Source organism: Dipodomys merriami, unplaced genomic scaffold (assembly GCF_024711535.1).
Source record: "Dipodomys merriami isolate MVZ:Mamm:240054 unplaced genomic scaffold, mDipMer1.0.p SCAF_28, whole genome shotgun sequence".
In the NCBI taxonomy this organism is placed as follows: domain Eukaryota; kingdom Metazoa; phylum Chordata; class Mammalia; order Rodentia; family Heteromyidae; genus Dipodomys; species Dipodomys merriami.
In genome coordinates this window covers 7,174,345-7,201,683 of record NW_027204270.1, presented here as the reverse complement: position 1 = coordinate 7,201,683, position 27,339 = coordinate 7,174,345, and the positions used below count along the sequence as shown (strand labels likewise).

The 27,339-nt window shown below is 49.0% G+C and overlaps 2 protein-coding genes across 2 annotated transcripts in view; both read left to right on the top strand.

The window, feature by feature from the left end:
- Positions 1 to 1,344, top strand: part of Mtor (mechanistic target of rapamycin kinase) — a 124,588-nt gene extending 123,244 nt beyond the window's left edge. The window contains exon 58 of the mRNA XM_070037349.1: positions 516 to 1,344. Coding sequence (XP_069893450.1) covers positions 516 to 531 — 16 coding nt within the window. The 3' untranslated portion in view covers positions 532 to 1,344. The remainder of the gene's footprint in view (positions 1 to 515) is intronic.
- Positions 1,345 to 3,497: 2,153 nt separating this feature from the next.
- On the top strand, positions 3,498 to 27,042 carry Exosc10 (exosome component 10). The gene is made up of 25 exons (XM_070037347.1): positions 3,498 to 3,623; positions 4,363 to 4,499; positions 6,437 to 6,560; positions 7,731 to 7,835; positions 8,122 to 8,287; positions 8,441 to 8,555; positions 9,194 to 9,269; positions 9,489 to 9,599; positions 10,190 to 10,333; positions 10,722 to 10,912; positions 11,914 to 12,070; positions 12,330 to 12,478; positions 12,632 to 12,682; positions 13,475 to 13,586; positions 17,176 to 17,226; positions 17,338 to 17,416; positions 17,506 to 17,603; positions 20,423 to 20,518; positions 20,699 to 20,773; positions 22,445 to 22,532; positions 23,359 to 23,432; positions 25,313 to 25,481; positions 25,930 to 25,991; positions 26,507 to 26,583; positions 26,913 to 27,042. The coding sequence occupies exons 1-25, from the start codon at positions 3,513 to 3,515 to the stop codon at positions 26,941 to 26,943; spliced, it is 2,649 nt and encodes an 882-aa protein (XP_069893448.1). The 5' UTR covers positions 3,498 to 3,512; the 3' UTR covers positions 26,944 to 27,042.
- Positions 27,043 to 27,339: the final 297 nt, after the last annotated feature.

Here is a 27,339-nt window from a genome sequence, read left to right as displayed (position 1 = left end):
GCTCCACCACTTGAGCTACAGCGCCACTTCCGGTTTTCTAGTGGCTTATTGGAGATAGGAGTCTCACGGTCTTTCCTGCCCGGGCTGGCTTTGAACTGCGATTCTCAGATCTCAGCCTCCTGAGTAGCTAGGATTACAGGCGTGAGCCACTGGCGCCCGGCTCATCAAGATTTTTGTTATACTTCAGAGACAAAAAGGACATAGGAAAAGACCCCAGATCAGTGACAGAGAGAGGAAGATGAAAAGACAGATGATCTGAGAGTCTAGCCTTCAGGACCCCAGGCATCCCATAACTGATTGCTGCGGCATGTTTAGAGGCAGAAACTTTAGAGAGGAGATGCAGAAAGTGTCCTTGAGGGATCTCATCAGTGCCAGCCCTCCACAGGAGATGTCACATTGAATGCTGGGAAGCTCAGGGAAGAAGTCTCAGGGCTGTCAGATAGACGGTGGGATGTAGGCAGAGCTGTGAAGAGGCTCAGCTTGCTAAACTGTTCCTTTGCTGTCTGTCCTCCTAGGTGTCCCTTCTGGTAGCGGGAGCCCCAGCATGCCACAGCGTCTCCTATGAGGCTTTCATACTTTGGTCTGTGCTTCCACTAAACTGAAACTGGTCAGAAAGTTCAACCTAATTAAACATTTTGAAATGTAAATGAAAAGAACTACTGTATACTCCAAGTTGGTTTGAACCAACTTTCTAGCTGCTGTTGAAGAAGATAAGGTCAGAAACACAAGGCTTGATTATGTTCCCAGACAGTGAAACACAATAATACTACATACATCAAGCCATTGATTTGGGGGGAACAGAAGATCCATAACTTAGAAATACGGGTTTTGACTTAACTCAAGAGAGCTCATTGTAAGCACTTACTGACAGCCCAGCCTGGTCATCCCTGTCAGCGGGGCACAGCAGACTCAGCACAGTTGATCCTGGACTGTAAAGAAGAGAAGCGGCCTTCAGTGCTCCGCCCACCCTCTTACCTCAGTGTCCCTGGACAGCAGCAGCATTTGGAGGATGGGCCAAAATGGGTGACAACTGACTGAGAGATGCTGCGACTCCCTTCAGTGCAGGATCTCCCCACCAAAATGGGCACAGGGGCTCATAGCACAGTGGAGCCCACTCCGGTCCTACGCTCAGCAAGAGCTGAGCACTATGCCCGGAGCAGGGACTCTGAGCACAAGGTCCGCCCTGGAGGAGCTGAACTCGGAGGGAGATTTACTGGAACAGGTGAGGCCCGTGAGGAAGTAAGTACTCAACTACATGCACAAAGTATAGGGGCAGTGTCGTCTAGACATCACGTTGTATCAGAATCGTTTTTGTGCCAATAAATGACATCAGAATTTTAAAAACATGCACATGACTGAGTTTTAATTCATAGTTTTTAATGAATTCTAAAAGGGAAACTGGGTACTGGTGGCTCACACCTGTAATCCCAGCTACTCAGGAGGCTGAGATCTGAGGATCATAATTTGAAACCAGCCTGGGCCAAAAAGGTCCCATGAGACTATCTCCAATTAACCACTCAAAAACTGGAAATGGTGCTATGGTTCAAGAGGTAGAGTGCTAGCCTTGAGCAAAAGAGTTCAGGGACAGTGATCAGGCCTTGAGTTCAAGCCCCCCTCTTACCCCCTCCCCCCACCCCAAACTGACAAAAATTCTAAATGGGACAGTAGACTACTTGCCTGATAGCCACAAGGTCTTGGGTTTTGTTCCCAGCACTATACTGTGCGTACACGCACACCTTTCCGTGTTATTGATATTTACTACTAGGGACTACAGAGAAGACAAGGACAGTGTAGTGGAGATGGCCTACTGCAGAGAGAACAGAGGCCACCAACCCCAAAGTACTGAAAGGAGAGCAAGCCCACAGGTAGAAGTGATAATTCCCTGGCACCCCAGGAGAACCTCAAGGAAAGAGGCCACTTGGGATGAATCTTAAGGAATGGCACATGAAGCAACTGGGGACATTCCTGGCAAGAAAGGAATCACCCAGCACCAAGATTTAAAAGTCTGAGACCTGCAGCACACAAGCATGCAAGAAACCCACCCACCCACCCACCAAATCTTATGGATGGGCCTCATGGCTCAGCATGTATGGCTTGGTGGTCAATGGAGAATAAAGGGAACAACAAGGAAATCCAGGACTTAAAACTATACACATCTTGCCAGGCATCCATTCAAAACTAGCTGGGGCAGCAGAAAAACAGGCAAACTCCACCTCCAATTAACAATCAAAAAGCAAGACTGGCTGGGGACCAGTGCTTCATACCTGTAATCCTAGATACCCAGGAGGCTGAGATCTGAGAATCATAGTTCAAAGCCAGTCCAGGCAAGAAAGTGTGAGACCAAAAAGCCAGAAATGGAGCTATGGCTCAAGTGGTATGGTAGAAAACTAATCTTGAGCAAAAAAACTCAGTGCCCCAGGCCCTGGGGGAAAACAAAAAAAAAGACTACCTAGGCACTAGTGGCTTAAGCCTGTCATCTAAAGCCAGTCCAGGCAGGAGAGTGCCAGCCCTGACAAGCTAAGGGATAACACATAGGCCCTGAATTCAAGCCCCAGTACTAGCATGCACATGCACACTCATATGGGTAGGTAGATAGATCAATGTACTAATAGCCATGCACCACTCTCCTATGTTTCTTTACCCACTGTTATATTTTTCTTTCACTAGCTTTTATTAGGATGTTAATATACAGGATCTTGTGCTAATTCTATGCATCTATGGATGTACACAGTACTTTGTACAAGGTCATCTTTCATATTGTATTTCCTCCTCTTACATCTTAACTACTACCTGAGTTTCATCCCCAGCAGTGCCCCCCCAAAAAAATTATTTTAAATCCTAATGGCAATACTAACAATGATTTTAATATACCTGGAAGGTCTCATACAGCCTATATTATCACCTATTGCCTATCCTGAAAAAAGAAAAGGATCAACATAATATCCTTGGTTCCAGATGAAATGCCTGCAGTGATGTTATCTTTACGGAAGATAACGCCAAGAGAATGATTACACTGAGAGGGAAAAAATGGTGACTATCAGGTCGTTCAGATTCCTTAGCAGGACAAATTTTAAGTTTTGTCTAAGCCAAGTGTAGCTTTGTGGTGATGAAATACCAAAGGCAGAGGAGCAGCGACGGAGGTCCTTCAGAACAGTCTGACCCTCCAGTCCTGAGTGGTTTCGGTAACCTGTGTGAAGGAAGGATGCGTGGATGACTGGGAGACCGTGTGGAGTCGCCGGCTCCAAGCCAGCACTCCCACACCTCCGACCGGCCATGGGAGTCCTCCTCCAGACCTCAGCCCCAGAAGTAGCAGGGCTTACCGGCGTGAACCACCCGGCCCGCCCAGCGGCACGCCGGTAATCCCAGCTAATCCCGCAGCGCCCTGGGTGGGGAAGAGCGCTCAGCTCCCCGCGCTCCCACCCCTTCCCGCGGCGCCCCAGGACGCCCAGCGCGCATGCGTGCTGCGCGGGACCCGGCGCGCTCTCGCGAGACGAACTCTGCGGACTGGAAAGATGGCGCCTCCCAGCCCTCGGGATCCCCAAGCTTCGTCGGCGACCAGTGCGACAGATTCCGACGGGGAGATGGTGCTGCCCGGCTTCCCGGACGCAGACAGCTTCGTGAAGGTGAGTTTGCGGGGACCCAGCGGGCTCCGGGGGCCGCCCGTCCTGGCCGGAAGCCGGCCCGGGGCCTCGCGGGGTCGGCCGCAGCGCCACCACCAGGCCGGGGCTTCCGGGGCTCGCGGGGCCCGGCCGCCCAGGCTCCTCCCCGGCCTCGGCCCCGGGGCCCCGCACCCTGGCCCGACCGCCACCCCGGCTCCCGCCCAGCGTTCTCCCGTACCCGCTCGAAGAAACCGGGTTCTGTTCTTCAGCTTTAACCATGGACACACGTAGATCCAGGTCTTAACCTCGTGCATAAATAACCCTTACAAAGCTCCGGAGCCAGCCCGGGCAGGAAAGCCCTCCTAAGAGTCTTATCTCCAGTTTACCGGCAAAAAAAAAAAAGCTGGAAGTGGAGCTATGTCTCAAATGGTAGAGCACCAGCCTTGAGCAGAAAAGCTAACAGATAGCCCTCAGGCCTTGAGTTCAAGCCCCAGTACTTGCATAAAAAGCCGGGGGGTGAAGGGGAGAAAGAGAATTTTAGCTCCAAACTTTGTGTTCACCATTGAACCCTCGGGGCCCGGAATGGAACTTGGGTGGACTCACTCTGAATGTTTGTTGGATGGATGTAGATTGGATATATTTAGCACTTGATGTAACCAACAATATACGCAAATAGATTCCCCCCCCCACCCTTAAAAAATCAATTTGCTGAATGAATGAGATCCATGTTTAAATATGTGCCTTCTTTTCTGGATTTTGACAGTTTGCTCTTAGCTCTGTGGTGGCGGTCACTAAGGCCTCTGGAGGCCTACCACAGTTTGGTGATGAATATGACTTTTACCGAAGTTTTCCTGGCTTCCAGGCATTTTGTGAAACACAGGGAGACAGGTTGCTCCAGTGGTAAGTACTGTAGATCATTGCCCCATATTAGTGAAAGAAGTGAACATACATAAAAAGGAAGCTAATTTGACCTAAATTTGCTCTCCTGAAACGTGAAAATGATATAAAAGATTTTCATTAAAGAAATGCTACTTAGTACAATTTTAGTTTAACTTTTAAAAAGTGTACTCTCTTTTTGAGTGAAAAACTGGGAAAGAGTGACATTGTCCAGAAAGGAATATACTTATTACCTTATTATGAAACTATAACTCCTCTATACATCACTTTTTTTTTTTTTGGTCGGTTGTGGGGCTTGAACTCTGGGCTTGGGCACTATCCCTGCACTCTTCAGCTCAAGGCCACTGCTCTACCACTTGAGCCACAGCGCCACTTCCGGTTTTCTAGTGGTTAATTGGAGATGAGTCTCATGGACTTTTCTGCCTGGGCTGGCTTTGAACTGTGATCCTCAGATCTCAGCCTCCTCAGTAGCTAGCATTACAGGTGTGAACCACCGGCGCCCAGCATACATCACCTTTATAATAACCAAAAAGAATTTTTTTTAAGTGTATGAGGTCACTGGTGGCTCACGTTTGTAATTCTAGCTACTCCAGAGGCTGGGATCTGAGGATCTCAACCACCAAAAAGCCAGAAATGGAACTGTGGCTTTGAGCAAAAAAACTCAGGGACAGTGGCCAGACCCTGAGATCAAGCCACTAGACCAGCACACAAAAAAAAAGAAAGTGTATTAGGACAGATAATACACAACAGATTTTAACTGTTATGTGGTAACTAATTAGAAAAGCTCCCAGAGTTGAAACATTAAAACAACGAAGGCAGCATATATTGTGTTTATATACTATCATATTTTTTTAATATTTAAAGAAGCCTTGTCAGGGTTGAAGGCATGGCTCAGTTGGTAGAGCGCTCAAGCACTAGCCATTGAGCTAAAGCATCACATACCAAGTTTAAGTCCTGGACTCCAACCTATAAAAAAAAGAAAAGAGCCGGCACCAGAGTGGCTTACATCTGTAATCCTAGCTACTCCGGAGGCTGAGATCTGAGGATCATGGTTCAAAGCCAATCCAGGCAAGAAAGTCCCTGAGACTCTTATCTCCAATAAACCACTCAGAAAACTGGAAGTGGCCCTGTGGCTCAAGTAGGTAGAGTGCTAGCCTTGATCTGAAGAGCTGAGGGACAGTGTCCAAGCCCAGAGTTCAAGCCCCACAACCAACCAAAGAAAAAGAAAGAAAGAAAGGAAAGTTTTTACTTGGATAATTTCTTTCTACAATTAACAGATAAAGAAAACAAGTCTGGGTAAGACTAGTGAATTGTTCAAGGCCACACAACTGGGTGTGTATGGAGGGGATGTATGTGTTGTTTTTACATTTTAAAATCATAACTCAGATTTACATTCAACCTTGCCATTAACATACAGGCCATGGTTTTTTTGTTTGTTTTTGCTTTTGCTTTTTGTAAACTCTGGGTCTCATGCTCAAGGCTGGTGCTTTACCACTTGAGCCACACCTCTATTTCCAGTTTTTACATGCTTAATTGGAGAAAAGAGGCATGAGGATTTGTCTGCCCAGGATGGTTTCAAACCTCAGTTCTCAGATCTCAACCTCCTAAGTAGCTAGGATTATAGGCATGAGCTCCTAGGATACCACTCAGACTGTATTTATTTATTGGGTGGGTTGGTCATTTGATTCTGGAGATGGAACCCTAAACCTTGTTCATGCTACACATATACTCTGCTACTGAGCTGCACCCTCATCCCCTCCCCCCCAAGTGTTGTTTCTCGAAGGTTGGTATAAGTCTGTAAATTTCTTTAGTTTCATCAAAGAATGTGAGAAATCAACTGAGTCAACTCATTTGAGTATTCTCCCAGCCTGTAAGCAGGTGAAATAAGGTATACAATCTGACCTTGCGTTTTTTTGTTTTGTTTTGTTTTTTCCCCTCAGCATGAGTAGGGTAATGCAGTACCATGGGTGTCGCAGTAACATTAAGGATCGAAGTAAAGTGACTGAATTGGAGGACAAATTTGACTTACTAGTGGATACCAATGATGTGATTCTGGAGAGAGTGGTGAGTATTCTACCACATACCCAACTAATAAGTGAAGAGCCACGGATCAGTGCATAAAGAGAAACCCAGGCACTTTAGAAAATGAAACGAGTTTAGCATTTCCCACCAGAAAGAATATTCTCCTGGTGAGTTAACGTTTTCTTACTCAAAACAACTACAGTTGTCCAAAATATAATGGGGTTGTAGATGTTACTCAAGTGGTAGAGCACTTGTTTCATAATTTCAAGGCCCTGAGTTCAAGTCCCAGTACCACTAAAGAAAAGAGAAAAATCCCCCCCTGTGGAAGCCTGTTTTTCATGAGTTTGATTATACATTTTATCTTCTAGATATACAGATCTTGTTTGTATTGCAAGAAAAGAGGCCTGGGCTGGGAATGTGGCTTAGTGATAGAGTGCTTGCCTAGCATGCATGAAGCCCTGGGTTTGATTCCTCAATACCACATAAACAGAAAAAGCCAGAAGTGGCACTGTGGCTCAAGTGGTAGAGCACTAGCCTCGAGCACAGAGAAGCTCAGGGACAGAGCCTAGGCCCTGAGTTCAAGTCCCAGGACGAGAGACAGAGAGACAGAGAGAGAGAGAGGAGGACTCTGCTGCTTTTACTATTCACACTGTCAACAAGCACATGAACCTACAGGAATAGTAGGAAACTATATATTATTCTGCCTAGCATACTATCCCTTTAGGCCTAATTCTATACCAAAACATGGAAATACACAGAGGTCATCCAAAATAAACCTGACCTGCAGCCTGTGACAGTCTTTGGGACACTGAAATCTTGCCTGACCCATGAGGTCTTCTCTATGGACCTGTATGCCAGTCAGCTTTAACCTGGCTATGCTGCTGCTACTAGTAGTGTTCAGACTCATGTTCTAAATCTGCCTTGCCAGGGCTTCTTGAATGCTAGGCAAACACTATTACTAAACTCTGCTCCCAACCCTGCACACCTATATCTAAAAGGCTTCTAAGTCATTTTGGATTTTCAGTCCAATTTAGAGCTAACAAGAGAGTCAGTCAAGGGTCGGGAGGAACTGATAAAAACTATGTATGTTTATAGTGTATATTATATTTTGATATGTACATTACTCCTGTAGTCATAATTCTGTGATCACAGTGTCAGGTAATTAACTTTTTTTAACCTGGAAAAGATTCTTATTGCTTCTTTCATCGTTAGGGTATTTTGCTGGATGAAGCATCAGGCGTGAATAAGCATCAGCAGCCTGTCCTTCCTGCAGGCTTGCAAGTGCCTAAAACCATAGTGTCCAGCTGGAACCGGAAGGTGAGGCCTTGGTAAACTAGAGCCCCTGCTTGTCAGTTTGATGGCTGGGCTTTTGTTCATTCTAATTGTAGCTTGATGAACACAGAACTGGCCACTGTCCCTTTTGAGTTGTTGTTGGGAACAGACACACTCTAATTCCACCTTCTTTTTCCACATTGCACTCATTACCCTTACATTGTATGGCTGATGGAATGTTCTTGTCTCCTCTGAAGACACGAGTTGGAGTTTATTTTTCTAATTCACCAAGCTGCTGTGTGCTAAAGCATGTATTATGCATTGATCTTAGGCAGGAGAATATGGCAAAAAAACAAAATCTGAAACGTTCCGACTGCTTCATGCAAAAAACATCATCCGACCTCAGCTCAAGTTTCGAGAGAAAATTGACAATTCCAACACACCGTTTCTTCCTAAAATTTTCATCAAGCCTAATGCTCAGAAGCCCCTTCCTCAGGGTGAGTAAACATTTGAGCCTTCCCTTCAATCCAAGGGAATTCTGCTCCCTACCAGCAAAGGGCAGGGACCTCTTGGATACCTTCCCCCTCCAGAACTAGAAAAGACACAGAGGTCCCAGTCCCTGTGTGATGGTGTCTTGTTTGGGTCTCCAGCTCTCTCAAAAGAAAGGCGGGAACGGCCCCAGGATCGTCCTGAGGACTTGGATGTACCCCCAGCCCTGGCAGATTTCATCCATCAGCAGCGAACCCAGCAAGTTGAGCAGGACATGTAAGTGTTGCTTGAGTTCAAGCCCCTACATACTGGCACCAAAACAGAGACATATGTTATTCCAACCCACAAGGGATTATATGTTCATTATCCAATTAACTACCAAAAAGCTGGAGAGCAAAGAAAGCTCAGGGCCAATGCTCAGGCCCTAAGTTCAAGCCCCAGGACTGGTACCTCCCCCACCCCCCCAAAAAAAATGAAAGACTAGAGTTTTGTTGTTGTTGTTGGGGGGCTTCAACTCGGGTTGGGCACTGTCCCTGAGCTCTTCAACTCAAAGCCAGTGCTCTACCACTTGAGCCACAGCACCACTTCTGGTTTTCTGGTGGTATATTGAAGATAAGAGTCTCACGGACTTTCCTGCCTGGGCTGGCTTTGAACCTTGACCCTCAGATCTCAGCCTTCTGAGCAGTTAGAATTACCAGCATGAGCCACCGGAGCCTGGCTATGACTAGCGTTTTAATGATCATATTATAAGGATGATCAAGATCCTCTGATTTATTTGTAGTTACCATGCTTTTATCAAGGGAAGATAGTCACAGTGGTCTTTTCCCACTTGTTTTTACTTTATATTAGAGTAGTTGGTTTCTTTTGGGAATTACAGGATTCATCAAGTTTTTGTTTTGTTTCATTTTATGCAGGTTTGCACACCCTTATCAGTATGAACTGGACCACTTCACTCCACCAGACTCTGTGCTTCAGAAGCCACAGCCACAGGTGAGTTCCCCACCTTAGTTACACTGGGTCTTGAGTGGCATGGAAAGAAGAATCAGTCACACCATGCCCTCATGTAATTTTGATGTCCCTCAGACGATTTTGGGGGCTGGGGAGGGGTGTGACTTTGGGTCATTCCCTGGACTCATGATTTACTTTGTATTTTAGTGGGAATCATTTTTAATGTTCCTCTCTCTTTCTTGATACCCTTTTCTGATTCAGTTATATAGACCTGTAGAAGAAACACCCTGCTGCTTTGTTTCTTCCCTGGACCAGCTCGTGGAGCTCAATGAGAAGCTCCTAAATTGTCAGGAATTTGCTGTAGACTTGGAGGTATGTTCTAATTAATTAAATTTTTATATTTTCTGTGAGCTCACCTACTGAAGAAGTGTAAAATTAGCAATAATTTAAATCTCTCTCATCATGTAGTTTTGCTCTGTAGTTGGCTTTTTGAAATCAGTAAAGGAAGGGCTAGGGTAGTTCCGCAGTAGGGTATGTGTTTACCATGTACAAGGTCCATTCATACCCCAGACGAGAAGAAGAAAAGGAAAGCCTAAAGAATCGTTTTTCCACTCTTGCCTCTTTCTGTGTACTTTAGCACCATACTTTTGTTTATTTAATTTTTGTTGTGGGTCATGAGGCCTGAACTCTGAACCCAGGCATTGTCCCTGAGCTCTTTTTGCACAAGGCTAATGCTCTACCACAGAGACTTCTCCTGGGCTGGCTTCAAACCATGATTCTCCGATCTCGGCCTCCTGAGTAGCTAGGATTACAGGCCTGAGCCACCAACGCACTTTTTTTTTTTTAACCTCTTGTTTTCGTTTCTTGAAATTCATTTCAATAAGTACTATTTCATATGACCAGAGGCATTGTGCCTTTGGGTTCCACCTATAACAGAATCTTCCTTTGGTCTCCCTGTGTAGCATCACTCTTACCGGAGCTTCCTAGGACTGACCTGCCTGATGCAAATTTCCACCCGAACGGAGGACTTCATCATAGACACGCTGGAGCTCCGCAGTGACATGTACATTCTCAACGAAAGCCTCACGGACCCAGCTATTGTGAAGGTGAGCCAGCACCAATGGCTCCCACCTGTGAGGCAGGACTGCAGTGCTTCCTGCTGGGCAGTTCCAACTCGGAGGAATTGCCTCAGCTCCTACCTTAAGGTTTCATGTGCTAAGCTGCTTTGTTCTCATACCTGCTACAAGAGCCTACAACATCAGAATTGCTTAAACTAAAGACACTCAAGCTAGAAGAGTGTGTTTGTCAGTGGCTGGAAGCAGCTTCAGCCTTACCGCTATGCAAGTGAGATTATAAACTAAGGCTGCATCCCAGATTAATAGTAACATGTAAAACTATGCACATCTTAGTCCCACTGGCTTCTGGTTTCAGTGTCTGATAACAGAGCTATAAGTTGTGCTGGTGTGAGGTGCATGCACGGCTTTTTGTGTGTAGGTCTTCCACGGTGCCGACTCTGACATCGAGTGGCTGCAGAAAGACTTCGGGTTGTATGTGGTGAACATGTTTGACACTCACCAGGCAGCACGCCTTCTCAACCTAGGCCGACACTCACTTGATCACCTGCTGCGGCTCTACTGTGGTGTGGAGGCCAACAAGCAGTACCAGCTAGCCGACTGGAGGATCCGGTCAGTCTGTGCATGATAAGGAATGGTGGGTGGCAGAGGAAAGCTGCAGGCTTATTGGCCTCATTCCTGGAGACACGTGTTCAGGCTTCAGCTGTGTTTGAACTGGACTCCAATGGCGTTGGGCCCCCAGGTGTGTTCTGTGGTACAGAACAATGGGATATTATAGGATGCTAGTGGGGAATTTGCAGTAGACTCTGCCTCTTAGAGATAGGCATGCCCAGTTGATATGAGCCTGCAGCTGGGGGGTGGTTGTGTGAGATGTCTTCCCAGAGGTGTGAGAGGAGGCTAAGGTGCAAGGACTTGGCTGTGCTTGCTGGCAGCCCGCTTCCTCCTCAGCACTGCAGCTGACACAGGAAAGTCCTCTGAGCTTTCTTCCCTTCCCCTCACACCAGAACTTGTAAGTAGGAAAACGAATAAAGCCCAAATACAAGAAGGAAGTTTGTACTCTGAAAACCACTTCCTGTGACTGGGCCCTGGGTCCATGCCATGCACAGGCGGTGTGCTGAGGGATGCTGTCCTCTGCCACACCACATTGCTGCGCCCATCCCCAGTTCACAGATGAGACAGGTATGCCCAAGAGGTGAAGGTTTGTCGTACTGAGGTACAGGGAGTGCTGATGTATCCCTGGTATTGGCTAGAGAAGAATGTTTGGGGGAGCAGTAAGAATCTTTGTACTGGGTGCTGGTGGCTCACGCCTGTAATCCTAGCTACACAGGAGGCTGAGATCTGAGGATTGTGGTTCAAAGCCGGTCCGGGCAGGAAAGTCCGTAAGACTCTTATCTCCAATAAACCACTAGAAAACCAGAAGTGGCGCTGTGGCTCAAGCGGTAGAGCGCTTGCCTTGAGCTGAAGAGCTGAGGGACAGCGCCCAAGCCCAGAGTTCAAGCCCCATACCGACCAAAAAAAAAGAATCTTTGAAATCAGAATGCACTCCCTGAGTAGACAGGAGGGTCGCTGCAAAGGAGCAGTCATGGAAGCTATGTCCTCTGTTGGAACTCTAGCCCCCTGCCAGAAGAAATGCTCAACTATGCCCGGGACGACACTCATTACCTGCTTTACATTTACGACAAAATGAGGCTGGAACTGTGGGAGCGAGGCAACGACCAGCCCACCCAGCTGCAAATGGTGTGGCAGCGGAGCAGGGACCTGTGCCTCAAGGTATGATGTTGTCAGCCGCACAGACCCAACACTCAGGGTACAGTGTGGTCAGAGCCACACGGACCCCAGCCTGATTCTAGTTCTTACTTTATGCAAGAGCCAAACATTTTGAAGCGCTCAGGGCACAATTTTGGTTACGTTGTTTTTGTATTTGTTTAGTGCTGAGACTCTACCTGAGCCTCATGCATGCTAGGCAAGCACCCTGCACTAGACTGCGAACCCAGCCACATGGCTCTTGATATTTCCTAACATTTTGCAGAAATTTGTCAAACCCCTCTTCACGGATGAGTCCTACCTTGAGCTATACCGGAAGCAGAAGAAGCATCTGAACTCACAGCAGTTGGCCGCCTTTCAGCTGCTGTTTTCCTGGAGGGACAAAACTGCTCGTAGGGAGGATGAGAGCTACGGGTAAGGCTTCTGGATTGAGCCACCCTGCTAAGGGGAAATAGGGCCTTTTTTCTTTTCTCTTTTCTTGTGGTGAAGGCTGTTTATCTGCTGCATTTAGTGGAACTGGTTAGCTAGATCTGATACGATGCTGTTGTGTATTTTTTTTTCTTTCAGATATGTGTTGCCAAACCATATGATGCTAAAGATAGCTGAAGAACTGCCTAAGTAAGTGTGGGAGCCGAGTGGTGTGCTCTGCTTCATCAGTAGAGGCGTCCCGTTCACTCGGAGGACTAGTGCTCCATCTTGGAAGGTAGCAAGTTCAGGGAATCCAGCATCCTTGCCAAGGGCTGCCACATAAGAAGGAAAATGTCTGAATGGGATGTTTTAGGGGTTTTGCCTCGTGTCCAGGTCAGGGTAAGTCTGAACCTGTAAAAATGTCAGCCAGGTGCCAATGGCTCACACCTGTAATCCTAGTGCTCAGTTGGCTGAGATCTGAGGATCGTGGTTCAAAGCCAGCCCAGACAGGAAAGTCCGTAAGACTCTTATCTCTAGTAAACCACCAGAAAACCAGAAGTGGCACTGTGGCTCAAGTGGTAGAGCATTTGCCTTCAGCTGAAGAGCTCAGGGACAATGCCCAGGCCCAGAGTTCAAGCACCATGACTGACCAAAAAAGAAAATGTCTGTTTCTTTCATCTGCAGTTCTTCTCTTTTACAGTCTCATGATTCTCAGCATAATGTTAATTAAGTATAAGCAGAAATACAAATCCACAGCTTGATGTTAATTCCCTGCAGAATTGAGGCTCAGCAATGTTAGGGGCTTATCTCTACCTCTTTCCACTTGCAAATCAGGAATCCTTGTGGAGCTTGCTACAGCAAGGAGCATGCATGCACATAGCTGGCCGGGCTGCCCTGACACAATCTGATTTTATGGTCCTCAGCTTGGCCATGGCCCTCTGGCTTTGCTCAGTCCCTACACTGCTTTTTTGATAAGTTATGTGTGTTCTTCCTTGTCCTCAGGGAACCTCAGGGCATCATAGCTTGCTGCAACCCAGTTCCACCCCTTGTCCGACAGCAGATCAATGAGATGCATCTCTTAGTCCAGCAGGCGCGGGAGATGCCCCTGCTCAAGGTGAGAAATTGACAATTTCTTCAAGGGCTGCCACCCAACTCAACAGGCCTGTTCTTTGTTGGCTAGCACCTGGCCACTGGGGCTCATGTCTTCCTTTCTAAAGGAAGGGAGCCGGGCACTGGTGGCTCACGCCTGTAATCCTAGCAACTCAGGAGGCTGAGATCTGAGGATCACAGTTCAAAGCCAGCCCGGGCAGGAAAGATCGTGAGACTCCTATCTCAAATAAACCACCAGAAAACTGGAAGTGGCGTTGTAGCTCATGTGATAGAGCGCTTGCCTTGAGCTGAAGAGCTAAGGGACAGCACCCAAGCCCAGAGTTCAAGCCCCACAACTGACTAAATAAATAAATAAATAAAATGAAGGGAGTCCTGAGACTTGAAATTTTGTGGGTGGGTCTTCCTGGATTTAGCTGCTGTTACGCTGCTGCTTGTTGCTGTCATTGCTTTATAGGGCTTGGGTTTGAAGTCAGCCTCCACATGGCAGACGCACTCTACCACTAAGTTATAACCCCAGCCCCTGCAATTCTGTACGATAGTCAAGAAGTAAAATTTGGCAGCACCAGTGACTCACACCTATATTTTTAGCTATTCAGGAGGCTGGGATCTGAATATCATAGTTTGAAGCCAGCTTGGTCAGTTAAGTATGCAAAAATCAAAAGTGGAGGTGTGGCTCAAGTGTTAGGATACTAGCCTTGGGTGAAAAAGTCAACTGAGAGCACGAGGCCCAGAAGTCAAGCTCCACTACCAGCACAAAAAATAGTGTAGGGAGGAACTAGAATATATCCTTCTTATTTTATGATCTTTACTTGAGCAGGTAACATCTAGTGGCCAAGCCAGTTGTTGGGCTCAGTTCACCCAGTGGATTGAGTTGGAGTAGGGATCCAGGGATAGAGAGTTCACCCTGGAAACCAGCAGTGATCTGGCATAAACTGATCACACTGTCCACACCTCCTCCCAGAGGGTTGAGGCAAGCACAGAAAGAATCAGAAGAAAAGGCCAGTGAGGCCAGGTGCTGGTGGCTCATGCCTGTTATCCCAGCTACTCAGGAGTCTGAGATCTGTACATCATGGTTCAAATCCAGCCTATGCAGGAAAATCCAGGAGAGTCTTATCTCTAATAAACTACCAAAAAAAAAAAAAAAAGCAGAAGTGGAGCTGTGGCAAGTGGTAGAGCACTAGCCTTGAGCCCCAGACCACACACACACACACACACACACACACACACACACACACACACACACACACACACACACACACACACACACACACACACACACACACACACACACACACACACACACACACACACACACACACACACACACACACACACACACACACACACACACACACACACACACACACACACACACACACAGCTTAGGAATGGGAGATAGGAAGCTGTGTCAAGGTGAGCCGGACTGTAGAGGCATCACCTGAACAGCAGCTACTGTGGAGGTGGGATGCAAGGCCACTCACCCAAATGCAAACCTTAGAGGAAAGAGAAGGAAGGAGAGGCCTGCAAGAGAAGAGAAGTTGAGAAAGGCTGATCTGGGTGGGAGGCGCTGAGGCTTAGACAAATGTAGGTGGAGGTGGGAATCCCTTGGGGATTTTCCCTTTTATTTAAAGATCTTCACTGACTTTACTTTGCATTATGTCATTGAGCAAACACTTCATTCCATAAAATAAAGGAAGTGTTTTCTTGATTTGTGATTTTTTTTTAATTTTTTGAAAATATTTTAATATTTACCATTTTGTTGTCTGTGCTATTAATATACACATTTGGGGGGGGGCAGGTCCAGTTGTGGGGCCTGAACTCTGGGCCTGGGTGCTGTCCCTCAGCTCTTCAAGGCTAGCACTCTACCACAGTGCCACTTCCAGCTTTTTTCTTTTTTGCTTATGTGGAACCCAGGGCCTCATGCATGCAAGGCAAGCGCTCTACCACTGAGCCACCTACCCAGCCCCAACATACACATTTAGTAATAAATATACTACTATTACATAGAATGCAACATGTTGTTTTTAGTATTTATAGCTGATTAAAATTACTGCTGCTATTACCTCAAGAGAGATACAAATAAATATCATGTCCAGATTCCAAACTAAAGCTTATAGGTTGTGCATTTTATTGTTTTTGTATTTTAGACTAAGTCCCACAAGGTAGCCCAGACTGGCCTCAAACTCGTGTGTGCCAGACTGGCCTTCTAACTCATACTCCTCTGCCTCCACCTCCCAAGTCCTGGGATAGTGGTGTGAACCATCATACTGGCCTTGGTTTGTTTGTTTGTTTTTGTTTGTTTTTTGTAGTCGTGGGGCCTGAACTTGGCCTGGGTGCTGTCTCTCAGCTCTTCAGCTCAAGGTTAGCACTCCACCACTTGAGCCACAGCACCACTTACGGCTTTTTCTGCTTGTATGGTGCTGAGGAATTGAATCCAGAGCCTCATGCAAACAAGACAAGCACTGTACCACTGGGCCACCTTCCCAGCCCCTGGGCTTGGTTTTATGTTTTATTACAATATTTCAAATGTGTTGGTTTAGCAGTGATATATCAATATATGGTCAATCATATTCATAATTTTTGGAAGATTTTTGGCCCAGAAAGAATTGAAAAGGAAGCTGGGCGCTGGTCACATGCAATCCTAGCCACTCAGGAGGCTGAGATCTGAGGATCACAGTTCAAAGCCAGCCCAGCCTGGGCAGGAAAAATCATAAGATTTATCTCCAATTAACCACTTGCAAACTAAAAGTGGAGCTCTGGCTCAAAGTAGAAGAGCACTGGCTCAAAGTAGAAGAGCACTAGCCTTGAGAAAAAGAACTCAGGGACAGTGCCCAGGCCCTGAGTTCAAGCCCTGCAACTGACAAAAAGCAAAATAATTGAAAATGAAGTAGGAATAAAAACCTTTGCAGTTGTATTTCAAAATGAATGTCGGGGTTGGAGGCATAGGTCAGTTGGTATAGCAGGAGCCAGTTAGTGAAAGTATCAGATACCAAGTTCAACTCCTAGACCGGGAAAGAAGGAAGGAGGGAGGGAGGGAGGGAGTAACATCTGAGCTCCTTGGAAACCCTCAGGTCACTCTGTCCTCATAAAGAGCTCTGCTCTTATACACCAAGTGGTTTGGTTTTGGTGGTACTGGAATTTGAACTTGCAGTCACTCTACCACTTTAGCCACGCCCCCAGTGTGCTTTGCTTTAGTGAGTGTTCAGCTAGCAGATCTATCGCTTTTTGCTGGGGGCCGACTTCTGACTGCAATGCTTCTGCCACAGCCTCCCAGTAGAGCTGGAATTAGAGGCGTGCCCCCATACGCAGCGTGTGTTTTTTTGAGGTAGAATCTTACTGACGTTTGCCCTGCTGGCCTGAACTGCTATCCTCCCAATCTCTGCCTCCCAAGTAGCTGGGATTACAGGCGTGAGGCACCGTGTTCGGCCACCAAGGAATTCTTGAGCACCACAAAATGGCAGTGCCAGGCACTGAAGGGATGTGAGGATGGAAAGACATCTGGGTCCCTGCGAGCCTTGTGGAGGAGTCTGCCGGGGAGCACGTGCCACCGAGTTCACACAGCTTTCCTGCATTGCCCCTTCCTTCCTCCTTAGTCTGAAGCCGCAGCTGGGATGAAGAAGAGTGGAGCACTGCCCAGTGCTGAGGTACGGCATCGCCTCTGCTCTCGCACCTGTGGGAGGGGCATCACGCTGGAGCACACAAACCTGACGGCCTGCATACGAAGTTCACATGTGCCCTTCTGCTTCTCCTTGCAGAGATTGGAGAATGTTCTTTTTGGACCTCATGACTGCTCCCACGCCCCCCCAGAAAACTACCTGGTCCTCCCATGTGGCGGTAAGTGGGGCCCTCTGGACTGGCGGGCAGGGCCAGCTGCTGCACTCAGAGCCCTCAGGGTTTGACTCTGCTTCCTTCTGTGCCTCTAGGTTCTGGGCCGGCTCAGAAACAGGCGAGCCTCTTTGCCGAGGAGACCTTGCTGGACACCAAATGCCTGCTTGCTACAGCCGTGATCTCCTTGTTCAGTGTGAGTAGCAGGAAAGCCACGAGAGCACCACAGTGGCCTAGGGCAGGGGGCTCTGGCAGACAGCCTGCCTGGAGTGTCCGTGTGGAGAGATGAGCTCCTGGTCATGCATGTGCACACATGGCAGGGGCTTCTGTTCAGCGTTATGTGAAGAAACCCTGTGGGACAAGTTGCCCAGCAAAGGTGCCCGACGGGCAGAATGTACAACATGTCCACTGAGCTTCACGACCACACACGCTGGCCACACATACACTTTTAGGTGATAAGCTTTCTGTGCTGTGGCTGCTTAGAGTGAGGAACACGGGCAGGCTCTAAGGGCAGATCCTTGGTGCTCGACCTGGGAGAGGCTGCAGTGGTCCCAGTTGAGGCTGTATGTGTCCTTTCTTTTTTTTTTTTTTTTTTTTTGCTGGTCATGGGGCCTGAACTCTGGGCTGGGTGCTGTCCCTCAGCTCTTCAGCTCAATGCTAGAGCTCTACCACTTGAGCCACAGCGCCACTTCCGGCTTTTTCTGCTTATGAGGTGCTGAGGAATCGAACCCAGGGCCTCATGCATGCAGGGCAAGCACTCTACCACTGAGCTACCTTCCCAGCCCCTGTATGTCCATTCTTGATCCCCACCCAAGGAGCTTTCCTGAGCTGAGCCACATTCCTGGAAAGCATGTTGGCCGTAACCCAGCCTTTTGTGACAGCAGTGGCCACTCGAGCCATTCTGTGTATGCGTGCACTGGTGGGTCAGCGCAGGTAAATACTAAAATACCAAGGGAAAGGAAAGCGCACAGATAAAGTTTTGACTATGCAGACCAGTGTGGGGAGAAGGAAAAAGTGTAGTAATTGTCAGAACTGAGAAAGAGAAGCAAGAACACTATCCATGTTGGATCAAAGGTACCATGCTCAGTAAATATTCAGATGGTGCAAACAGCAGTTGGTTAGAGGATCTCTCCATACCAGAATGTTAGGACAACATAGTGGAGATGATACATCACTGTCGTTTTAACTTTTTTTGTTTTGTTTTGGTGCTGGTCCTGGGTTTTAATTCAGAGCCTAGGTGCTAATCCTGAACTCTTGTGCTCAAGGCTAGAGTTCTACCATTTGAACCATGGCTCCATCTAACATTTTGGTGGTTAATTGGAGTTAAAAGTTTCATGGAGGGGCTGGGAAGTTGGCTCAGTGGTAGAGCGCTTGCCTTGCATGCCTGAGGCCCTGGGTTCGATTCCTCAGCACCACATAAGCAAAAAGAAAAAAGCCGGAAGTGGCGCTGTGGCTCAAGTGGTAGAGCACTGGCCTTGAGCTGAAGAGCTGAGGGACAGTGCTCAGGCCCAGAGTTCAGGCCCCACGACCGGACCAAAAAAAAAAAAAAAAAAAAAAGTTTCATGGAGCTGGGTGCCAGTGGCTCACACCTGTAATCCTAGCTACTCAGGAGGCTGAGATCTGAGAATCATGGTTCAAAGCAGCCTGGGCAGGAAAGTCCCTGAGACTCTTCAATAAACCGTCAGAAAACCGCAAGTGGCGCCATGGCTCAAGTGGTGGAGTGCTCGCCTTGAGCTGAAGAGCTGAGGGACAGCGCCCAGGCCCAGAGTTCAAGGCCATTACTGACAAAACAAGTCTCATGAACTTTCCTACCTACCTGGCTGGTTTTGAACCATTGTCCTCAGATCTCAGCCTCTTGAGTAGCTAAGATTACAGGTTTGAGCCACTTGCACTCAGCATTTTTTGGGGGGGAGGAGGGAGGTACATGGATGCATTGGTTGCTACTCTTTATCACCTTAGTCTCGCCTCCAATCCCATAACTTTCTTTTCCTTTTTTTGTTTTTGTGTTTGTCGGTTGTGGGGCCTGAACTCTGGGCCTGGGTGCTGTCCCTCAGCTCTTCAGCTCAAGGCTGGCGCTCTACTACTTGAGCCATAGCATCACTTCTGGTTTTTCCTGCTTATGTAGTGCTGAGGAATTGAACCCAGGGCCTCATGCATGCAAGACGAGCACTCTACCACTGAGCCACCTTCCTAGCCCCCCTATTACTTTCTTTTTAAACTGAATTACATAAATCTGATGGGGTCATGCTTTGGCAATTCATGAGAAAACAGTCTAGGAAGCTCACCTGACCTCAGGGTTAGCAGAAGCCGTGAAGGTGACTGCAGTTGCAGCCAGTGTAGACTTCAGGCTGCCTTGAGGGGAGGGCAGTTCAGTCTGAAGGAGACTGTAGTTTCCCTCTCCTCTGTTGCAGGCAAACTTGGGTGCAGAGTAAAAAGATAACACAGGTTTATGAAGCAGCTTTGTTGCATCATTTTTTTGATTGTCCATAATTCTGATATCAGGCTCTTGTGGCAGAGTGGACCAGGGTTTAAGTCCTTGTTCTCCTGTAGCCATGAGACATATGACCTTTCAAGCCTCAGTAAGAGGCTGCAGGATGATGAGAACATAGTGAGAATTCCTTAATTAAATTTTGTTTAAAAAAAGAAAATGTTGGGCCAGGTGTCAGTGGCTCACGCCTGTAATCCTAGCTACTCAGGAGGCTGAGATCCGTCTTAAGAAGGTTCATGAGACTCATCAATTAGCCCCAGAAAATTGGCAGTGGTGCTGTAGCTCAAAGTGGTAAAGCACTAGTCTTGAGCAGACAAGCTCAGGAACCGTGCTCAGGCCCTGAGTTCAAGCCCCACAACCAACAACAACAAAAGTTGTTTTACTACTACTGAATTGTTTAAGCCCAGGAGAGCTTGAGAAACAGAGCCACTGTTATTGAAGTCCCACTACTGTCTTGCTTGCATTCTGATGTCATATTGTCCATGGTAATAATTTTACAAATAAGGGGCTTTCATCTGTCCCTGCAGGAACCTAATGCTGAGGAAAATGGAAAGACTCCATTGACAGTTGCCCAGAAAAAGGCACAGAACATAATGGAATCCTTTGAAAACCCGTTTAGGATGGTGAGTAGTCTGCACGAGGCTGGGGGGCTGCGGTGTTTCAGGAAGAGGAGCTGGAGGCCAGTGTGACCTTCATCTCGAGCCATGTGGGCCCACACCAGCCTCAGTACCCACCCAGGCCCATGTGCTTGCCCCCGCCTGGGTCCAGGTGCCATCTCTCTGCATTTGCTGTTTCCTCCGCAGTTCCTGCCATCACTGGAACACCGGGCCCACATCTCCCAGACCGCCAAGTTTGACCCATCCTCAAAAATCTATGAAGTAAGTGGATTTGCCACCTGTCCCAAGACTGGCTTTTTAAGGGAAGGGTGCTGAAAGATTGGACCAGGTTTCCGTCCTCAGCAGGCTCTGAGTGGTGGGCTTCAGATCCTTACAGACCCGCAAAAGTGGACACAAAGGCCCCTTCCTTCTAAGCATTGCTTCTAGACTAGGAACCTCTGAGAAAGAGGCTTTATTAAGGCTGGGGCAGGGCTCAGGATGTGCGGGGTACTTGTCTAGCATGTATAAGGACCTGGGTTCAAATCCAGAACCACAAAAATAGTTTGCTTTTTATTTGCTTAAGCTTAATTTATATGTGATACAGGACAGAGATAATGGTTTGATGTCTCTTTAAAGCTCTTAAAACGACAGCTCAAGTTTGGAAACAGTCTTACATTCCTTGCTAAGTTGTTAGTGGCACAACAACTAAGACCTGCTCTCCCCTGGTGCGGGCCCTGTGCCAGGCCCTGTGCCAGGCTGTGTGCCAGGGGGGCAGCTTGCCTGGAAGCTTCCCTCCACCCAGCAGCATGGTCCTGCCATGGCGATACGATACCTTGACAGGCCTTGGCTCCGTGCTGATTTGAGAAGTGTGGTTTGGCTTTGCCTGCCGGTTGTGGTGTGCGGAACAATCTGTCCATCCTTTACTGTGCTTGCTTACCACGGTGGCTACAAAGAAAAGCATGGGAGCTGGGGACGTGGCTCAAGTGGCAGTGCTTCTGCTTAGCAAGCATGATCACCCCCCAACCCCCCCAAAAGTAAAAGGCAAACAAGACTGGAGAAGAGGCCTGCCCTGAGTCCCTGGTTACCAGCCCTGTCACTTGGGCAAGTTATTGGACCTTCTCTACTTGTCTCCTTCCCTCTAAGGGCAAGGTGATGGTGATACCTTTTTTTATTTTTTCCTTCAGTCATGGGGCCTGAACTCTGGGCCTGGGCGCTGTCTCTCAGCTCTTCAGCTCAAGGCTAGCGCTCTAGCACTTGAGCCACAGCACCACCTCCGGCTTTTTCTGCTTATGTGGTGCTAGGAATCGAATCCAGGGCCTCATGCATGCATGCAAGGCAAGCGCTCTACCACTGAGCCACCTTCCTGGCCCCCCCCCTTTTTTTTTTGTCAGTCCTGGGCTTGAACTCTGGGCCTTCATCTTAAGGCGAGCACTCTACTACTTGAGCCACAGCACCACTTCCAGTTTTCTGGTGGTTAATTGGAGATAAGAGTCTCTCGGACTTTCCTTCCCGGGCTGGCTTTGAATTGAGATCCTCAGATCTCAGCCTCTGAGTAGCTAAGGATTACAGGCATGAGTCACCAGCTCGGGCTGATGGTGACACCTTTGTCCCAGGGTCCAGAGGGGGTTGGATGAGATACTACATGTGGAAGCCTTCACCCATGGCCTGGGCACCTTGGTACTGTATCCTTCTCTACAAGCACTTACAAACCAAACCAGCCAGAAGCTGGAACTGAGGGCTTGCGCGTGTATGCACACGGGCGTGGTGTGTGTGTGTGTGTGTGTGTGTGTGTGTGTGTGTGTGTGTGTGTGTGTGTGTGTGTGTGTGTGTGTGTGTGTGTGTGTGTGTGTGTGTGTGTGTGTGTGTGTGTGTGTGTGTGTAAGTGTATAAGTTGTTTCCCACCACCATGCCCAGCAGCTATGGAGGACCTGCTCCTGTGCTTTCTAATTTTAGATCAGCAACCGTTGGAAGCTGGCCAAGCAGGCCCAGGTCCGAAAAGAATCTAAAGACACTGCCAAGAAGAAGGCAGCTGAGCAGACAGGTAATGTGCCATTCCTGCGTGTGTGCAGGAGGGCGGCCTGGCGCATGTTGTTGATTGAGCCATTCAGCAGTGCCAGACACAGCAGTACGCAGCACAGCCCACCCTAGCCCTGGGGAGCTTGCCTTCTGGGGAATGGCAGGCAGAGCCCAGACGCAGGCGGTAGTACTTGGAAAGAGGGGTGGGGCGTGCTTAAGCGCGCTCTGGTGAAGACTGGCATGGGTGGGAGTGACGGTCTTACAAACGACATTGGACAGAGACACAGCCAGCTACCTGAAGACATCTGCACTGGTGGCTGAGGCTCAAGGCCCTAGGTGGGGTCCCATGATGTGGCAAGGTGGCCTAGGGACTGAATGGAAAGGGGGTGGGGAAAAGAGCAGGCCAGGCCTGTGTGAGGACTGCCTTTACTGAGTTGGGGACCTGAACTCGTTACCTCCAGGCCATCTCTCTGACTGTTGTGTAGAGAACTGATGAATTACAAGGGCGAGAGCCTGGTCTGGAGATAGGACCAGAGCCCAGGGGAACACACTGGAGGGCAGCATAGAGCTGGCTGCACACGGCCTGTCCTGAGCAGCGGGAGGATGGGGTATCCGCATCCCAGGAGGTGGTCTGGGAGCTGGTTGGGTGGGGAGGGGACTTGGGTCCTGGTCCCTGACACAGGGCTGGGACACCTGCCCGCCATCCTCAGAGTGGTGGCAGGGAGGCTGAGCTGGACCTGGTGTGGCTCCCAGATTGAGGACAGGCAGGACAGAGCCCCTGAAGCATGCATGTCAATATGGGGTGCCAGGGGTGAGTGCAGCAGCAACTCCACAAACCCTGTGTCTTGCAGCGGCCCAGGAACAGGTGAAAGAAGAGTACAAAGCCACAGCAGAGCAGGCCATCTCTGTGCGACAGCAGACTGTGGTATGTATGGATGCTGGGTCCTGGCCAAGAGTCCCCTTGGCTGGCTCAGAAGGGTCTGCCCTGTCCCTGACATTGTCCTTGGCCTTGCTCCAGTTTGCCCTGGCTTGTCCCTCAGTGCTCGCCTCATTTCCCCTGGCAGTTCCCCCCAGAGGACGTCTCTTCTGTGTGTGGTGAACCCACCAACACTTGACTGCCACACAACAGGAACAGGCATTGAAGCAACACTTAGTTCTTGTTGCCCTCAGCCTCTGGAATTCTCTCCTTAACCCCTGCCCCTCTTAAGTTGTCCATTGTCCAGTTAGAAACCTGCTTCAGAGCCGGGTGCCAGTGGCTCACACCTGGAATCCTAGCGACTCTGGAGGCTGAGATTTGAGGATTGTGGTTTGAATCCAGCCTGGGCAGGGAAGTCCGTGAGACTCCTCTCCAATAAACCACTCAGAAAAAGCCAGGAATGGCACTGTGGCTAACATGGTAGCATGCTATCCTTGAGCAAAAGAACCTCAGGGACAGTGCCCAGGCCCAGAGTTCAAGCCCTAGCACCAGCCAAAAAAAAAAAAAAAGGGAAAAAGAAAAATATCTACTCCAGGTACGGCTCAAGTGGCAGAGTGCCAGCCATGAGCAAGAAAGCTGAGCACGAGCAGGAGGCCCTGAGTTCAAGCTCAGAAAAAAAGACAAACCTGCTCCAGCTGGCGCAGGCCATGGCTCCGCCCCATCTCCACCTTCAAAATGTTTTTTTTTTTTTTCTTTTTTGCCAATACTGCTTTTAAACTCAGGGCCATGCTTTTTTGGCTTGTTTGCTAGGTTGGTGTTCTACCACTTGAGCCACATCTTGTCTAGCTTTATGCTGCTGGGGGGGTTTTGGTGGCCACAGGTGCTGGGCTTGCTGGTTCTTTTTAGAAAGTTAAAACATTTTTCTGTCCAGGTTGGCTTTGAATGGCAATCCTCCGGATCTCAGCCTTCCCAGTAGCTAGAATTGCAGCTGGCAGCCACTGGCAGCCAGCTCATCTCCCTACATCTGAAGCAGCTAGGCCCCAGGCAGTCAAGGTTGGACCTCCATTTAAGGTCTTGATAGCCAAAAGCCTAAGTGCTCCAACATCCCAACACTTTGTGAGCACTGACACAAGTAGAAAACTCCACACTTTGAAACCTTATTTCATGCACAAAATTACTTTTAAAAAATACTGTATAGGCCAGGCGCTGGTGGCTCACACCTGTAATCCTAGCTACTCAGGAGGCTGAGATCTGAGGATCGCGGTTCAAAGCCAGCCCGGGCAGGAAAGACCATGAGACTCCTATCTCCAATAAACCACCAGAAAACCGGAAGTGGCGCTGTAGCTCAAGTGGTAGAGCGCTCGCCTTGAGATGAAGAGCTGAGGGACAGCGCCCAGGCCCAGAGTTCAAGCCCCACGACCGACCAAAAAAAAAAAAAATACTGTATAGGACTGGGAATGTGGCTTAGTGGTAGAGTGCTTGCCTAGCATGCATGAAGCCCTGGGTTCAATTCCTCAGCACCACATAAACAGAAAAGGCCAGAAGTGGCACTGTAGCTCAAATGGTAGTGTGATCGCCTTAAGCACAGAGAGGCTCAGGAACTGCACCCAGGCCAGAATTCAAGTCCCAGGACTGATGAATAAGAAAAAATGCTGAATAGACACAGCTTAGGCTTTGTGGCTTAGATGTAGCTGAAGCATAAGTGATTTGTGATTTAGAATGGGGTCCTTTCCTAAGATACCTCATGTATATACAAAGCCCCTAAAATACAGAAGGAGCTGAAATCATCGCCTCCACGCTGTGGATGAGCTGTTTATCTGGAGGTGTGGCCTCCCCGCTTCACTCACATGGTGTCCCTGCCTCCCTCCTTGCATATCCTCCCCCTGCAGCTGGAAAACGCCAAGAAGAGGGAGAGAACCACAGGTGACACCAGGACCACAGAGCAGAGACAGGAGAAGAAACGACTCAAAACCGCCAAGAAGCTCAAGGGCCCAGACCCAGCACCCAGCACCTTCACTCCCTACGACTACAGCCAGTCGGACTTCAAGGCTTTTGCTGGTGAGGCCTGGCCCCTAGGCTGAGACCCTGGCTGTGCCGGCTGCTGCAGGCTCACTCGCAGACACTGTGCCAGTCAGAGGCAGGCACAGAAGCCCACAGTGCCCCAGAACTAGCTCTGGCTTAGCAGGATGCCCCTGCCCCCCCGCAGAGAAGGGAGAATGGCGTGGGTGCTGCAGGGGCTGTACATGGTGCCCCAGACTGCAGACGCTTCTGGACCCAGGCAGCCTAGGAGGCTTGGGAAGCAAGGTGGGGCCATGCCACTGGAGCTCTGTACGGAGCCCATCGCGTGTTGCCAGCACCCCCCTGCTGGTTGCACAAGTATACCCCTGCTCCTGATGACCAGGGCACAACTGTGTTCAGAGCCTGCCCCCTGCACAGCCCCCTGGCCTGCACCCAGGGAGATTTGTCAGCTCAGTGATTGATCACCGCCTCTTGGCTCTTCCTGCAGGAGACAGCAAATGCAAGCCTTCCTCCCAGTTTGACCCAAACAAGCCCGCGGGGTCTGGCAAGGTAAGGAAGGTCTGCAGCATCTAGCTGGGCTTGGAAGGTTTTTTTTGTTTGTTTCTTGGCAGGAAAAAAAAAAAAGAAAAAAAAAGAGGTTGAACTCAGGTCCTTGGCATCTACCACTTGATCTACTTCTCCACCTAGGTTGCTTTAGATCCCTTCCTTGGCTGAGAAGCTGGGTCTAGGAATCCTTCTCCTTTGTGACTCTTTCCTCTCACTCATTTCCTCCCAGGTGTAGACAGCGCATTGGCCACCCAGCAGTCCAGAAAAGCCGTCTTAAAGGCCACTTTTCTGTTTGCTGCTTGGAAATTCTGGCCAGAGGCTGAAAGCAGTTCTCCTAGCGCTGGCGTGGCCTGGGTCTTCCCCCTGGCACCTGGCCAGACAGGGCTGATGGGGCCTCTGGTCCTCATCGCACCCTTGCCTTTCCACATGCCCAGATGCCTGGCTGCAGGAGCTCAGCGCTGCTTTTCCATGTGTCCAGACAGTGTCATACAGTTTAAATGGTTCTGCTTGCTTTTCAGAAATGTATTGCAGCCAAGAAAGTTAAGCAATCAATGGGAAACAAAAGCATGTCCTTTCCAACTGGAAAATCAGACAGGTATTTGATGGTAGCCGGGGCACCCCATGGGAAAGCCCGCCCTGCTCTGCGCCCTGGTAGACTGCAGCTGAGTGCAGCTTTGGGACTGTGAGAAAAACCAGTAGGCATGCGTGGTCGCCATTGTTGAAGAATGAATGTTCATGAACAGTATGAAATCCTCATGCTAGAACAGTGTGAAGGGGGGGGGTAATGGCATGGTTTAGGGGATCGCTGCCTTCAGACTCAGTCTGCTCAGCCCTCCCAGAGCCTTGAGCAAACTCCTCTGTTCTGCTTTCCTGAGCTCTGTACAGCAGCCTGCAGAGGTGACTGACTCCCCACTGTCTCTGCAGAGGCTTCCGGTACAACTGGCCAAAGAGATAGTGACGGAGGAGCCCCGAGCCCCAGGACAGCTCTGCCCACCGCTGCCATTTTGTACAGACTTGTTTTTAAACCAGTAAAACTAATGCCTACCAGAAGAAAGGTGTCCTGACTTTGCTTTGCTGCCACCGCAGCAGTCCTGCCCTGTGTCTGAGGTGCTTGCACCGTGGGGTGCGGGGTGCTAGAGAGAGCCCGGGCCTGCTCAAGGAGGTGCAAGGGGGAACGTCCTGTGGCCCACAGTGTGTGGGCCGTGGGGTAACGGGGCTGCTGGGAAGAGGAACTGCATGCCCGGGGCACAGCCATCGTCCCTGAGGGCTTGTCTCTACTCCTTCATCTCAATATATCCCAGGCTGGCCTTGAAATCTGAATCCTCCTGCCTTTATCTCCTGCCGCTGGAAT

Bases quoted from the DNA above. Each gene is read 5' to 3' on its own strand.
- Exosc10 (XM_070037347.1), top strand. From the start codon at position 3,513: ATGGCGCCTCCCAGCCCTCGGGATCCCCAAGCTTCGTCGGCGACCAGT. The intron at 3,624-4,362 runs GTGAGTTTGCGG...GGATTTTGACAG, and splicing joins ACGCAGACAGCTTCGTGAAG to TTTGCTCTTAGCTCTGTGGT. The intron at 17,417-17,505 runs GTAAGTGGGGCC...CTGTGCCTCTAG, and splicing joins CCTGGTCCTCCCATGTGGCG to GTTCTGGGCCGGCTCAGAAA.